The sequence below is a fragment of the Poecilia mexicana genome, unplaced genomic scaffold, assembly GCF_051168715.1.
Source record: "Poecilia mexicana isolate PSO_F unplaced genomic scaffold, ASM5116871v1 scaffold_5, whole genome shotgun sequence".
Taxonomy (NCBI): domain Eukaryota; kingdom Metazoa; phylum Chordata; class Actinopteri; order Cyprinodontiformes; family Poeciliidae; genus Poecilia; species Poecilia mexicana.
The window spans coordinates 4,491,496-4,507,758 of record NW_028263374.1 but is presented as its reverse complement, the minus strand read 5'-3'; the positions used below and the strand labels follow the sequence as shown (position 1 = coordinate 4,507,758).

At 42.0% G+C, this 16,263-nt stretch overlaps 1 protein-coding gene across 4 annotated transcripts in view; it reads left to right on the top strand.

Annotated features, from left to right (window-relative positions):
• frmd4ba (FERM domain containing 4Ba) overlaps window positions 1-13,570 on the top strand; it is a 59,042-nt gene extending 45,472 nt beyond the window's left edge. For 2 of the 4 annotated variants that reach the window (XM_088005367.1, XM_015007320.2), the window contains exons 12-23: window positions 2,113-2,189; window positions 2,604-2,742; window positions 4,124-4,265; window positions 4,349-4,482; window positions 4,555-4,671; window positions 5,419-5,641; window positions 5,727-5,783; window positions 6,240-6,375; window positions 7,040-7,210; window positions 8,105-8,874; window positions 9,107-9,239; window positions 12,497-13,570. In XM_088005367.1, the coding sequence (XP_087861493.1) occupies window positions 2,113-2,189; window positions 2,604-2,742; window positions 4,124-4,265; window positions 4,349-4,482; window positions 4,555-4,671; window positions 5,419-5,641; window positions 5,727-5,783; window positions 6,240-6,375; window positions 7,040-7,210; window positions 8,105-8,874; window positions 9,107-9,239; window positions 12,497-12,611 (2,214 nt within the window). In that variant the 3' untranslated portion in view covers window positions 12,612-13,570. The other 2 variants (XM_088005368.1, XM_015007318.2) reach the window with 2 other exon arrangements.
• Window positions 13,571-16,263: the final 2,693 nt, after the last annotated feature.

Genomic DNA, 16,263 nt, shown 5'->3' with positions numbered 1-16,263 from the left:
TAAACGATGGGCGGGCCACAAAATTAATTCAATTAAAATTGCAGAAATTCTTTTTTGTTTTGTTTTTTCTTTAGTTCTACCTGCTCAAGAAAAACAACAACTATTTCTTAATGAAATTGGCATATTATTATAGATCCAAAATATACAAAGGGCTTCAGACTGTTTTCTTATTAAAAATAAAAAAAACATTTCCACATTTTTGAGGTCATCAGCTGTTTTCTGCTTTGTTTGCCAAAGTTTAACTATTCTAGACTTTCGGGCAGAATAGTCTAAAAATCCCTTAAAAACTTAAATACAGTCACAGCCACACAGTTAACTAAAACTGTTGTGATAAATGGTTTTTATCATCATATTTATCATTTTCACATTAGTGTCACAAAATATCACGATAACATTCTAAGTCCATATTGCTCACCCTTACTTTAAAGTATTTGAAACCTGGGTAACCAGAAGCAGAGATGAGTTTAAATGCCTCCAAACAAGGAAGTGTCCTGTTCTAGTTGGATACCTGCACACAACCTGTTCATCAGGTCTGACTGAGAACCAGCAAGGGGAGGAGGAAATCTGCGCTCCAGCACTGGGAAGCCAGAGGCAGCATAAGGTGCTGGTGATGTCACAGTGGGAGGGAGCTAAAGTTCAGGAGGGGGTGTGGTTACCTCAGCTGAAACTTGCAACACCTATCTGGATCCCTGAGAACAGACAAGAGTGAGTATTGTTCGAGGAAGCTCTAGCCCTGTGGGAAAGTCACAGTCAAAGGATTCAATATAAAACCAAAGAGAATTCCAGCAGGATCCAACACAAAACACCGGCCGCGGTAAGACTTTAAAAGTTGACAGATTTTCCTTTTTAAATCCTATCTGGCTGGCTTTAGAGAGCTCTGATATGTACGGCGTTTATCTCTGTAGTGCTAAGATAAGTTTGGAGTCTCTGGTGGTTTAAATATAGCCTTTGAGTGATTTCTCTCCAAAGAAGTCTTGGAAGTTTAGTCCTCCTCATATGGTATGAAGTCAATTTTAGGGTTTTGGGCCTACAAGATATTTTCCTGCCAAGTGTTTCCTGAGCTGTTTCAGCAAGCACAGCTGGTTATGTGGGACAAAGAGAGGAGAGCGAAATAAAACGAGAAGCTGGCTCCCTGCCTGGCTAGGATCGGCTCCCTGGAGCTGGAGATGTTCACCTGGCCAGCCCGACCGGGACGCTGACCTGCCTTAGTTACAGATTGTTTCTTTTATTTCAGTCATTTTTCACCTTTCCATACATGAGTTGAACATTTAAAAAACACACAATCCTGAAAAAACAAAATGAAAAAAGACAGAACTGATAAAGAAATGAACATTACTTAAACTACTCAAAGTGCAGACTAAGTTTGTCACCATAAGCAATTAAGGTATTATGATAGATTAAAAGGAGGTCGGTAATTTTCTATCTAATGATTAATATTTTTTCATGGTCAGTTTTCTTTTCAGATACAAACCCATCTTATTTATGGTCTCATTCACAAGTAATTTTTATTTATTTATTTTTGGTCGTTTTGTTTTCATATTTAAGATATCTCCAGTTCCAGTGCTTTACAAAATGAAAGTTTATTGGTCTTTGAGAAGGCGAACTTGTGTTATTACAACACATTAAATGGCCTCAAAACAACATTATCGTTAATCACTATAACTTCTGGGACAATTTATGGTCCAGGAAGGAATTTGCCGTCATGACATTCTCCAACAAGTTTCAGTTGAGTCTGTGGACAAAACTCATAAAGTTAAAGAAACGGTCACAAAAATTGGTTTGACAGCTTTTCACTCTCATAGAAATTGCATGGATGGAAGTTTGCACTGACACCTGACTACCTGCTCCACTGTTGCAAAACAGTCCAAGTTGCTTTAATATTTGCTTTTCCCTCTGGTCTGGGAACTTCTTCCCTCTCATGTGACAGGACTTGTAGCTCTGCAGAGTATATTTGTTTAACATCCTCATGTGCATCAGATGACTCTGAATGTTTGCATTCTGCAAGCCAACTTTTCAGTCAATGCTCCCAGTTTGTGTGCTCAGCAATATGTAATGCCGTTCTCTCTCTCTCTCTCTCTCTCTTTCTTTCTCTCTACGTCTGTTTCTTTGCAGTTGTTTCAGTGGAAGCAGTTGGAGAATTTGTACTTCCGGGAGAAGAAATTCGCAGTGGAAGTGAACGACCCGCACAGGTCAGCAGACGGGCCGCTTCGCTCGTCTCTTCTGATCCGAAGTGGCGCGTCCTTCGTGTTCCGTGCGCCTGTTTTAGTCGCCGCCCTCATTTCAGATCTCCTGTCATTGTGAAGGGCATCTGCAGCCACTGGCCCGTTTATAACCCAGTCTTGATAGCTTATATGTTTTACTAAGTTTTTTTTTTTCATGCTTTTCAAAAGCGATTTTAAAATTCCCAGGTTGCTTCTATCAGGTTTTAGTCAGAGGTTCTCAGCTACTCAAACAGTTCTAAAATTAGAGAACAAAATGTATTTTGAATAAAAATATAAAGAATAAAATGTATTATTAAAATGTATTATTTGCTCTGTTGGCTCTAATTTTAGTCAGAGAACATTTTTGAGCAGCAGGATAAACATTTCTGTCTTCCTTCGTAGAAGAACAGTGACCAAACGGACTTTCGGACAAGCCGGCCTGGTTATCCACTCCTGGTATGCCAGCCACTCTCTGATCAAAACCATCTGGGCGATGGCCATCAGTCAGCACCAGTTCTACCTGGACATGAAGCAAACCAAAGTGAGTTTCTATGGTTTCCAGCTTGAGCTCTGTCTACTTGTGTTGTTTTGGGTTAAAGTCATGAAGTGAGGTTTGTTGCTATCTGGTTGTGGTTAAAATGACGGATAAGCTTTGAGTGTAGTTCTCCACGAGGAAGACGCTGAATGACCTAATAAGGATTTTCCTGGAAGCCAAGTTATGCGTTTGTGCACGATGCAACTGTTTATGGTTTTGGTTTGTCGAGCAGTGTGCCTCTACAAGGAAGTTAATTCGAACTGATTTGGTTGATAGCTGAGGTTTATTTTCACCTGATTGTATCATAAATAACATCGGGACTTGTGGAAGGTTTAGTTTGATGTGAGGTAGAAGGATTATTGCGGCCATGATGCGATGAGAGATTATTCTGAGTCAACATATTGACCTGGTTTCCAGTCCCGTCTTCTGTGTTTCCAAATTATTAGGAAAAGCCATTCAACTAAATATGTCACAATTATTCAGAATCAGAGTATACCTTACAGATCCCCAAGGGGAAATTATTTATTTAACAAGCTACTCCATCTAAAGTGTTGAATATTAGCAAATACAAAATATAAACATAAGTGATAAGTAAAAAATATATGCGTAATGTGAAATCGTAAGTAATTTAAATGTGACATAAATATAAATCAAATTAAATATGTAGGAACAGGTAAAAATGTTAGTCTGCAAATGAATCTATAGTTGCATGATAAATCAAAATGAGTTGGATAAATGAAAGGGTTTCAAAACAACAGTACTATCGTTTATCGCAATAATTTCTGGGAAAATTTATCATCCAGCACAATGTTTACCATGGCAGACCTAGTGTAGAACTATTCCTACCAGAAGTGATTTGTCTTCTAAGCAGCTAGAAGACAAATTAAATAAATGTTTTTTTTCTACTTAATGTGGAAAGGCATGTTTGTATTCAACAGTATTGCTCAGAAAAAGAAAAAACACTATTTTCTTCTTGTATAGCATTTATATAGTTGTTTCTTATTAGAAGTTAGAGTAAAGCTGCATTTATACCCGGTTTATAATAAGCTTTAACTGATTCCGCCTCTGAGGTTTAGTCTAATTTTGCTTAATAACAATAAAATGACATAAAGGAACAACCCGTCTGTTCCATCCTGCTTATGACAAATTAGTTATTTATGTCACAAGTGGAGAAGAACATTGTCGAACAGTCGTACTCAAACCGGATTATGCTATCATTTCAAAACAAATTGAACACGTTGTGTCAAAGATCAGTTGAAGAGCAACCGCCAGGCCACCTAAATGTCCCAGTTTCCTTTGAAACAGCTTCTTTAAAACGCTTCCGGTCCCAGTTCAGCATGTTTTTCTGCTCCGGCTCATTCCATCCCTCTGTCTCTTCTCCTCCCAGTCCAACATGACCACAACCAGAAGCTCGAGCGACATCGCCGTGGACCTCACCGAGCTCAACGTCCCCCGGTTCAGCAAGCTCTCCATCGTCGAGAGCAACGACCCGCTCATCATGGCCAGCAACGGCAGCCTCATCTCCACCGGTACACACAGCTCATCGGCTTCACGGCAGGCTTACGATTCGATGGCGACGCGTTGTAGTTAACTGAGCATGCGCTTCCTCCAGGTTCTGCAGACTCTGAAGTCAGCGAGGAGCAGAAGAAGGAGAAGATTGCGGAGTTAAAAAAGAAAGAAAAGGACCTTCAAGACACACTGACACAGAAGCTTAAAGAGCTAAAAGAGATCTGCCTGAAGGAAGCTGTGAGTATCTGTAGGTTTTGGTTTAAATTCAAATCAGGGGGATCCAGACTGACTTCCAGTTTTGATTTTCAGGCGATCACAGGGAAGCTGCCTAAAGAGTATCCCCTAGCAACAGGAGAGAAAACCCCTGCGGTGCGTCGGCGGGTCGGGACGACGTTCAAGCTGGACAACCTGAACCTTTGCGACCAGGTTTGTAACTCTGTTGCTCTGCTGTTTATGAAGCTAGTTGGTTTTGGTTAACTCTCAGTTATTGTGCCACATTAACTCGTTTACGCTACTAACGTGCGCCACACTTTGTCAGTATTCTGCCAATGTCGAAAAAAACACAATTTCACCATCACTGTGTTTCCATTAGTTCAGAAACGCAAATAAAATCACAAGTGAAAATGTTTGTTCACACGAGAAGTCATCAAAAAACATACAGCGCCATGACCCTCCAACTACTTTCTGTCTTCTTCTCTGTGGTTTGTGTCAGTGGCAGCATCTGGTTGCTGATCATGTGACTCGATTGATGCGGAAATGTTTCCATTGCAATTTTGCAAAATAAACAAAAACCACCAAAACTTTTTATTGAAAATTTAGTTTTTTGTTGTTGTTGTTTTTTTTGTTTTTTTGCCATGTTTCCTTTGAACAAATTTATTTTTGAAATGTCAAAGTGTGCACTTACATGGCCGATGCAGTGTGTGTTTGTTATGGTGAAGTGGTGTTGAAACTGGGATTAAGAGGCTGTTTTGTGTCTTAAAAGAACATCATCCTTTGAGTAAAGCACTTCAAGTTCAGGTTTGAACCGGTCTCCTCTTCCAGATCAGCAAATAACATGAAACCAAATCGAAATGTGAATATTTTAGGCTGACACAATAACTCTTTGAGAAGATCTCCATGTTTCCTTTGGAATCTCCCCTCTAACTGAATGGGTATCGTGTGTTTTTCCTGCAGGACCCTCATCTCAGCGACCTGGAGAGCAAGCGCGCCCTGCAGCAGAAGATTGTAGAAGCGAAAGAGAAGCTGCTCAAAGAGGACGGCCTGGACAAAACAGTGAAGAGGACAAGAAGAAACGACTACCTGAAATCCAAGGGGATCCTGGAGGACATCATGAGAGAGATTAGTAACTACAAGACCGGAGCCAAGCCTGCTCCGAGAGGCTCGCTAGTCTCAGCAGGTAGTGGAGCTGGCTGTTCGCTGAAGCAGGTTCAACATGGCCTGTTTTTGATCATGTAGTGAAAATTCTTCTGTTTTTTTCTCAGATGACGCTCAATGTTCAGAGCTCAGCTCTCTTTCTGGCAGCCTCACTCTGGATGATGGTGAGTATGAAGCAGCTACAGGCTTTTATCGCATCGTTTTATTATTTATCACATTAACTTTGTTTGTCGTTGACACAATAAATTCTAAATAATTTTGCTTGAAAAAATCCCAACTGTCCTTATTGTCTGTTTTTTTTCTCTCTTTTTGTTCAGTGAGAGTATCAATAAATCTGAAATTATGAATAAATGCAGTTAGTGCGCACAGTTTAGCGATACATGTCACACTTCTTTATGTGACTGGTGTCCTGAAGAATGGTATTATAACTGGGAATGTTTTTTGTTTGTGTGTAAGTGTATAGTTAGGTAAAAATGAAGTAGCAGCTAGTTATTATTTTATCATTGTCGCAATATATCGTGATAAAACTTTACGTCCAAAACGCCCAGCCGTACGTGTGCGCATCCGTTTCCTCCATCCCTTCACCTGATGCTCATCAGTCTTTACTTTTCGTCTCCTAGACGATGAACTGGGTTCCCAGAGGGAGCGGTCTCGATCGGTCCAGTATTCCCCAAGGCCGCACCACGCCGTGACTCTGGACATCTTTCACAACAAAGACAGACGAGCCTCCGCGAACGACCAGCTCTCAGCAGGAAGGTAAACATCAACATGCTCATTCAGAATCTCACAACGCCTAAAATGTCCTTTGCAAGGCTCTGTATCATTTAAAAAAAAGTCTTAAACTTAAGTTGCTTTGATGAACTATGTTTATGACTCAGTAGGTTGCAAACATGTTGACAACAGAATCGGTCAAAATAGAGAGTTTGTCAGACGGATGATTGGGAAAACACACCCGATAAGTGGTGTATGTGTGTGTGTGTGTGTGTTTTCATGGTTACCGTTGCAGCTTTGATAAACCAAAGCAGAAAGCTAGTTGAGACCTGCAGAGCATATCAAGAGCTAAATTCCTGCCAGTCTCCTCCTCCTCCTGCTTCTCCGACTGCCTGCCTCTTATCAGCCAAAAGGCACCGGCTTTAAAAATAGATGGAAAAAAACACATTGTGCATGAAGACAACAGGTCCAGAAAATGAGAGGAAAACAGGAAAAAGTGGAGCTTGTGATACTTACATCGCCTAACTGTTGGCAAAACATGCCAGTTAGAAAAAAATAAAGGAATTATCGCTTCACTTTTAAATGGGACTCACTCATGTGTGAAGAATGACTTTAGTACCATGTCAAACAGAGAAGTTACCTGTATTCAGTAAAAGAAGGACTTTGTCCCATTGAGTTGAATGACCTAAAAACAAAGTTCTTATCTCAGTTCCAGGTTAAATTATGACCCAGTCCAGGAATCGCTCCATTACAGCCACATTGATGCCTTATCAAGCTGCAACAGTCCACTCAGGCGGCCTTCCAGACAGCCGTGTGATGCCCGCAGCATGCCTCCTACGCCTCTCCTCACCCGCAACGCCTACAGCAGCACACAGCTCAGGTACGGCCCGGACTTCACTGACCGGAAAAGGACGTGGCTTTGTTGATGATTCACAAAGTACAGTGATAAAATGTTTTCACTGTTTCCATCCTTTTTACTGTTTTATTGTTGTTTTTTTAGATTAGAATTTAACAAAATGCTAAAGATAGGCCAAATTCACAGTAAGGATGTTTTCATACATTTGTTTCTGTTGTCCATGTGCAACCAACAAATTATTGGTCAAAGTATTTTTGTGGGTTTTACTAGGATCTGATTTCCTTAATGTTGGGAGACAGGCGATCGACTGATGTTTGCACGATTAACAATAGTCACCCCACTATTGCCAACTTAGCAACTTTTCTGATAAAAAGTCGGAATTGGCAGGTTAAAGATCAGCAATCGGCCCAAAAACTGCAATCAGTTCACCCCCGTATTTCACCTCAACATCATCTTACTTTTTTCTTTTTTTCCAGTAAATTTGTGACAGATATATGTGTTTAAATTTAGAAAAGTGGTTAAAAAATAAATCAAGAAATCTAAAAAGAATAATATTTTAAAAATTTAGAATTGGGGAAAAAAATGTTTGGTAAAGAAAAAATCTGATTTTTCTTCCCTACTCGTTGAATTAATCTAAAACTTAAAACCTGCTGTAATGTTTGGTCTCTAAACACACCTGGCATCCGCAAGAAAGTTTTCAGTTCAAATAAATTTCAAGCTAATGTTTTGAAGCAATGATTTTCTGTTGGATTCAAAACTACTTCCACTGCCGAAGATGCCTTATATATACATTTTCTTTCTGTCAGGCCTCATAGTTCCTTAAAACAAATCTTCATCATCTGTACATGACTTGATGTTTTCTTTTATTTTGTTCCATGTTTCTCTAGAACATTAAATCAGTTTTGATTGACTTTGCAGATCGGAGGACGCCGCTCAGCATTTCCACCAGAGAAGTGGGAGTTTGGAGTCTCTGTCTCAGCTCATTATGGACCCCAAACCGCCTGTACCGTGCATCACCGTCTCCGCCGCTCGCCGCTGCAACAGCACCGAGGTCATCGACGACGGCTCGTCACACACCAGCCAATCCAGCGTGGAGTACAACGCGCCCGGCAACCACACCCAGCGGCGGCGGACCCGCGGTCGCCACAGAAAGGACCTGTACGCCAACACCGGCAGCATGCCCAACCTCGCGCAGCCGGACACCCGTTGCTATGCCTACCAGCCTCAAGGGCGACCCAACACCACGGCGTATTACGTCACCGGCTACCCCAACCACCTGGAGCCGGAGCCGTACACCAACAGAGTTTACATGTACGAGGACGAGATGGAGGGTCACTACAACGTCAACCCCTCCTACCACCACTACCACCACGCGCAGCAGGGTTACTACGGCCACGACGTCCACCCACAGTACGGCTCAGATGTTATGGACAGCGTTCCGCACAACGTCTACGCCACGATACGGCCGCCCAGGAACCGGCCGGCGCCCCGCGGCACCGAGCAGGTCAGCAGGAGCATGCAGAGGGCGCTGGTGGTGGAGCACCTGAAGGGCTGGTACCAACGCAGCGCGCCACAGAAACAGGGGACGCATTACAGCGACTACGACGGAGGCTCACAGCACAGCCTGAGCTACCAGACCATGCCGGCGCCTTATCCTCACAACCACAGGAACATGTACTACTCCTCAGGTTGGTGTGCCGCGCTGCACGCAAGAGGGTTACGGCCACTGAACAAAAAAAATTATTCAGATTTTAATCACAAAATTCTGACTTTTTCCTCAGAAGATAAGTCAGAATTCTGAGAAAAAGTCTGAATTTTTTTTTTTTCTTCAGTTGCCCTTATCCTGTACCACAGCTCTGCGTTTTGTCTCAGCTTCATGTTTTGCCTGTTCACCCGTTAATCTGTACCATTTTTCTCCAGTGTCGTCAGCCTCCTCCTCCGGCGGAAACTGGCACATGAGTAATCGTGGAATGTCAGATTACAACATGCCCATGCATGAGTCGTTCTCCTGCTCATACAGCGCAGCTCCCTACGGCCACCCGACCCACAGCAGGTAAGGAGAAGAAAAAAACAACAAAAAAAAAAACTTCAGCTTTCCTGCTTATCCAATAAGCCACTCCCTGATCCTCCTGATCCCTGAGGCTAAGTGTTCCTGGTTAATTTGCTAACGAATTTGAAAACTGCTCTTGTATTTTACCCACAAAGCAACAATATGTAAATATTCTCTTCTGATTCTCCTGTAACTGATGACTGTTGTCCCTGAAGCGTGCGGCTGTTTGCTCTGAGACGGAGCGTTTCAGTGGGATTACAGGATTACCATGCTCTCTCATAGATCTGCCACCTCCCAGCTTTTTAAAGGCTCTTGGTTCAGTCCCGACGGCCAGAGGCGTTTTTTCCCCTCTAGTCCTTCCTCCTCCTCCAGCCCCCCTTCCGGTTCCTCCTTCCCCTCTTCTCCATACTCCCCCGGCTGTCGGGTCAGACAGGTGGTCCCTGGCCCCGCGCAGCAGCAGCAGCTCTCCAGGGGCCACAGGCTCAGTAAGGTGCCTTTTGCAGAAGGTAGCTCATAGTAAGTAATCTGGCCTGAGTCTCCTCCGTTGCTGTGTCCCCACGGTTTTTATTTTTGCCTGTTGATGTTCCTGAGCAAACGTTGCAGTTTTCAGATGTTTACTCCATGTTTGTCATGTATAATAAGGTTCCTGCATGGCTTATTAAAAATATGCCCGTCAAACCAGATGGCATATTTTGCAGTCACCGATCTTCAGCTGTTATTTTTTCCTCTGTTTGCTCTCGTCTGCATCTTGCTATCCTGCACACACAGAGGCTCCCTGCCAACGTTCTGTCATTCAACCATGACCTTTGCCCTCCTTCCCTCCTCAGCCCCCTCCCTCTCACGCACAGATGCCTCCCAGAAACTAGGATGCCAGGCCCTGCAGGGCCTTTAGGGAGGTTTGCCCATGCCACTGACTGGGAAAATTTACACCAATAATTTTCAGTCTCGCCAAACAAGGAAGGGTGAGAAAGAAAAAGAGTTACGGTGGCGGTGATGTGTGGTTTCAGTCATGGAGCAGGGACTAAAAGAGCGCTCCAAATCACTTCCCAACACTTCTTCTGATTGGTTCAGCCGGGTGTTTGGTGGTGGCGGGAGAGCACCTGTGTGGCAGAGGGTGACCTCTGAACCTTGTGGCATTTAAATCTGTGCATGTTTGTAATGTCAGTCTGCATCTTTTAGTGTAATGTGTTATGATATTTGACTTATTTAAAACAGACTTTAGGATTAACAAACCCAGAATGAGGGATGCACTGAGCAGAGATACTCGTTACTGATTTTAATTTGAACGACTCTGACTGGCTGATACCAATCCCAGTTTATGCTTAAGGTGGATATAAAGTAAAATATGTAGGGCTGCTGTAAACGAATATTTTAGTAATCGAGTAATCTATCGATTATTCTTACGATTAATCGAGTAATCGGATAAAAAAATTCTAAAATGAAATATTGGTAAATCTGGCATAATACCGGTGTTACTATCAGATATCAATATCAGTCCAATTTTTCATATTTGAGCATCCCTAACAGTTGCTTTTTTGTAGTTTAGAAAACTAACCTGTAACAATAATAGCTCACTTTCTAAGTTAACCAGAAGAAAAGTTATAGAAAAATCTGAAATTATATTGAATTTAATAACAAAGAAGCAGGCTCACAAATATGCTTATAAAAAATGTCTACAATCCAGCTTTTAGTTTATGTATTCATCTTCAGTGAGTTTAATAGATTAATTAAACTCACCTTGCCACCTAACCTGTCACGCTTTGGGTTTGAAAATACGGGAAATGCCGCCTGGAGTGGGAGGAGAGGGCGAATGAACGAACGTAAGATGGGGTGGAGGGGAGGAAATAGACCAGCGGACTGACGAACCGTTAGACCGGGGGACGAACACGGGGGAAGCAATACGGGATATTTACGACACCTTCACTGGTCACACTCAGAAACTCATCTACCAGCCATGTACGATGCGCTCCGCCACCCGTTTCTTCAGACCGGGATATGAAATTTATTGTGCGGTTCGTCGGTAAAGCTACATTTACACGGTAAGCATCAGCTACTCAGCCGCCCGCCCTGTTCAGGCTATCCGCTCACCTCAGCGCTCTTCCCGCCGTTCGCTTTCAACCAGCAGCCCCGGAGGAGAAATGCTGCCGTACTCCAGGCATTCCCCCAGTCATTTTAAGGATGCTTATTGGTTCCCCAAAAACGATAAAAAGTCGGGCATTATCATCAATCAATAAAATCCCCACGGGCCAATCTTGAAGATTGGACTTTATGCCGCTGAGACTTAGCTTTTGTCAACAACTCAGAGGCGGAAGTGAGAGCTCCGCGCAACGCAAGTGAAGTCCCGGCCGGAACACGGTGCGCTAACTAATAAAACATAAATTAACGAAGCTTCGAGGAAGGTAAATTTTCCTCGAGGAATTTTAGTAATCGAGGTACTCGAATCATTCGAGGAATCGTTTCAGCCCTAAAAATATGTTTTCCTTTTCTCTGAATACATGAAAATGTTAATAAAATTTGTATTTACTGTTTTATATAAAAACAATTCCACAGTAATGTCCTCCAGGGTGATCTATAAAACTCAACTATAAAAGGGTCTGCAGCAGATCTAATTTCTCCCTTCACAAGAAAAAACGTAGCTCACCACATATCTTTTGTACATCTGAAAAGGGTGTTATGCAATAGTCCAAAGCTTAAGTATGCTGCAGATTTCTGTAATTAATCACAAATTATTTATTTTAAGGGTGCACCGATTGCAGTTTTCTGGCCGATCGTTGATCTTTTAAAAGCCTGTCCTGCCGATTATGATATTTTATTCATAATTTCTTTTTTGTCTGAAAAGTGACCTGGTGAGCGGGTCGGTCATACAGTGGACAGTGGTTGATTTTCAGACATTTGACATTACATTCCTGTGTTGCTCGATGTCGTAGCTTTTGTGCTTCTTTAACTTTACTCTCAGTCACCTCCCTGATACTGAAAATAGCTGAGTGTTCTTCTTCCACAACTTCCTCCCCGGAATGTCTTTTTTTTTTTTTTTTTTTTTCACTAACACCTGTTGGCGTTTAGGCATGGTGTCTTTCACTAATCAGCCAATCAGGGTCAGTCGAGGGTAAAAAATAATTTAAAAAAATCAACCGATTCCGGTCATCGGCTGATTTTTCTGTGCATCTCTATCCAAAAATACGGAACCTGGATTGATTTTTTTCTTTGTGATCTCACCAAACGTCTCCTAATGTTTTTGTGTGTGTGTGTGCTTCTTCCAGATCCACGGTGGATGTGAGCCACATGGACTCCCACATGAACAACCGAACACACGGCATGGAGCCAGAAGAGCAGATTTTCTGGCACGAAGGCTCCAAACCAGGAACTATAGTCTAGTTCTGCAGGATTCCTTCACGTTGACAAGCTGTCATTGTGCCTTAGACTGCACTTACTAGTTTTGTTTTTGTTTTTTTGTCTAAAATGGACTTGAAAAATGAAGGAACTTAATGGAAATAGCCAAATGAAGTGCTGAGTTTCAGTTTTCGGCTGAATGCAGTTTGCAAACCGATAAAAGGCTTCTCTCCGCCGGAGCCAACTGAAACCTCAGCGGAGCGTTTGTACGTCAGGCCCGCGTGTGTCTGCGGTGGTTATCGCCTGTGCACTGGAACCGAACCTGCAGACTGAGCGCTTCAGCCAGAGGGCGAATTCAGACTAAACTTTTGACAGTGTTTGCCTTCAGAGATGCCACCTTCACACAGACTCACACTGTCTCTGCTAAAAAATAAAAGAAACCTGAGCAAAGACGAACAACTTCAACAACTGACCTGTTAATTTTTTTTTGTTTTGTTTTTTTTTTTTTATCGAACACTGGAACCATGAAGGAGGAGCCAAACATCAACATGAAGGATGAACTCATTAAAATGAGTTATAAAAAACTATATTTAACACAGTTTATAACCACAGTGATTCATACAGCCAAGCCACTTCCTTTACAGTCTTTCAATTGATCACCGAATGCAAAATAAGTGAGCCAAATCCTTATTTGTAGCACAATGTGAGTATTACAGGTCACCAGTTTGAGATTACTGCCACTTCCTGTTTTGTGTTTGTTTTTTATTTGGTTTATTTGATCCATGCTGGAAATCATGGGCCGGTGCTCGTCCGTTCTCTCTAGAGAACGAACCTGTATGCAAGTGTTGTTATTGTAAATACACTGGTTCTCTTTTTTTTAATGCATTTTTTTATATATTTGGGGGGGGGGAAGCACATGTAATATATAGTGAACAATAATTGTTAAGCTGGTTCTTAGTTATTTGTATAACTGCATTTGTTTGCAATAAAAAAAAAGTATTTGAGCCAGTGTTTTTGTGACTTTGGGGGGACTTTTAGTTCCAGAAGATCTGAATGATAATCCATGACTTCAAACTGAGGCGTTTTCAAAGACACTAATTTTGCTTATTAATAGCAATTATGTGCTCAAAAGCACCTAATGTGTCATTTTTTTCACATTACAAAATTCAAACTCCAATCTCAAAATTCACTGCATTTTCTTGGAATTTTACGGAAAGCAAAGTTGTACATAATCGTGAAATCGAAGAAAATAATTTAAGTGTGGCACAGTTTCACCTTTCTCTGCATTCATGACCATGTCTCTGGTGCCCATTTTTCCACAAAATGGGTGATTTTCAAGTCTTGATTGTAATTTTCAATTGGAATTTGACTAGGCCATCTACCAAATGATTATGTTAATTTGAACGACTGTATGTTTAGGACTGCTGTCCTTGAACCTCTGCAGCCTTTTTACATGTTTTCCATAGGTTTTCTAACCAGACTTGGAAGAAACTTCCACACAGTGATGCCAGTCTCTGTTTCACCATGGAGGTGGTGTGTTCAGGGCGATGCACAGCGTTGTTGTTTTTTTTTAATCTATCCCCAATAAGTCTTGAACATTTTAAATGGAACTTCCTGTCTCATTTAAAGTGTCCTATGATATTTGCTCTAAAAACTAGACTCGGAATACTTGGTAAGACTTTGTGCAGTGAGCTTTGAATAGTGCTAGTCCATCACATAAAGTCATTAAAGTTTGATTTCAACGTGGCTAAATGTGGAAAGAGTGCAATACGTTTGCAAAGCAATGCAAGAATGGCTGAACGAGTTGATTTTTAAACACTGAGATCTGCTGCTCAGCTGTGCTTAGTTGTCGGGCTGGTTTTGTCCATCCCAAAGCTGTAAACCAACCAAACCCGTATTTAAAACCCGTCACACCCTCTTCGGTCTATAACCTCTCCTGTCATCCCTGCGAATGACAAACTGCGGAGTTTACAGCTCCAAAAACCCTCCCTGTAAGAGGAGCCTGCTGCTCTACACATGTCGTCCATAAACCCCCATGAACAACACTGTGCTCCTACAAGCATTCTGCTCCTTTCCCGTGTTTCCTTCCTTCCTTTCTCACATTTTCCTGCCACCCAGCACATTAACTCGCTCCCAGCGCCTCTCGGTAAGCTAGCTCAGAGGAGGTCTCGTGCCTCCACAATTTCAGGGACAAGAGCGGCGCGAGCGCCTTCTCGTCCAGCTGTCTGCCTCACACCAGATGCAGCCAGACGCTACCGCTGACGTTTCACTACTAAAACAAAGCCCCACCACCCCCACTTCTGTACTTACCCTTCATTATCAGCCCAGAAGAAAGCTCCGCTAATGTGAAGTAAGGCTCGGCGTCAACCGCAGTAATTTAGGTTCAGACAGACATGTCTCCACCGCACAATGAATGCGGTGAAGAGCTGGCATCAAATGTCTGATGGTGTTCTCGGTATTTATTGATAATCAGGTATAAGGACTACGAAGAAAATGACTAAGCTTTGCTGCTTCGTTACCTTTAGGGAACAATTTAGGCCCTAATCTTCAATACTAACCTTATGGTTAAATGTTTGAGTCAATTTTATAACCAACATTTTGCTATTAAAATGCTCTTCAGCAGCTATTTGCTCATAAACACAAAAAGGGGCGGATATTTAATTCAAGCTAGCCCGAGGAACTACGTTAGCTTTCTTGAAACTTCACATGAAGACCCATTAGAAACAAAAAATAATAATTTTCAAACCACAATTTAAAAGTGAAATCACTGCAAAAACACAGTAAATTACTAAGTATATTTAGTCTAGTTTTTAGTGTATATAGTGCACTCAATAAGACGAAATTAACATATAATTAACTTTTTAACATAGGAGCTTACTACCATGATCATCCTCATTGCTAAACATAGTAGTGTCAGCATCAGCCTGTGGGAGTGTTTTTTTCTTTTATTTGTTTTGGGGGAGGGGGGGGGGGTTCTGCAGGAAAGACTGTCAGAGTCGATGAGAAAATAAATGGAGCTAAAAACCGGACAAAAAATCTGCTAAAAATTATGGAAAAACACAAAACTTGAGCCTGTGGCAGAAATTCACTTTCCAGTAGAATCCAATGGCTTTTAGATCAAAGCAAATTCTTGCTAGAATGGTCTAGATAAAGTCCTGACCTCAATCAAATGGAGAATCTTGACTAACACTTAAAAATAACTATGCTCAAAGAACCATGTTGCAAAGAATAACACTCTGTCCCTTTAAACTGGTTTAAAACTCATTGAAGCTGATCACAATGTGAACGAGTTCATTCTTGGGGGTGTGAATACTTCTGCGAGGCCTTACATGTAGCAACTTTTGGAGCTTCACTCACCCTACTGTAGGGAACAGTATGAATATCAGAATACTGATTTTGAAGGGGAGCTTCTTTCTCTCTGCTGAGTCGACAATGACACACACCTGTTGAGTGAGCAGCAGGCGGTACACACACACGTGCACACACACACGTTCAGCTGCTGCCTCATGAAGAACAAGGGCCTCTACTGTGCCCTCTGAGACATGACTTTACTTGATTCTGCTGCCAGCGGTGCTTGTGTTTACTCCAAGTTTTCCCAATATGGATGAGGCAGCAGGGGACGTAAATCACAGCTGTAGCCCAGAGGGAGCGGGCCATTAAACTCAACAGAAACACTGGAGGTAGAGAAACAAGCCTG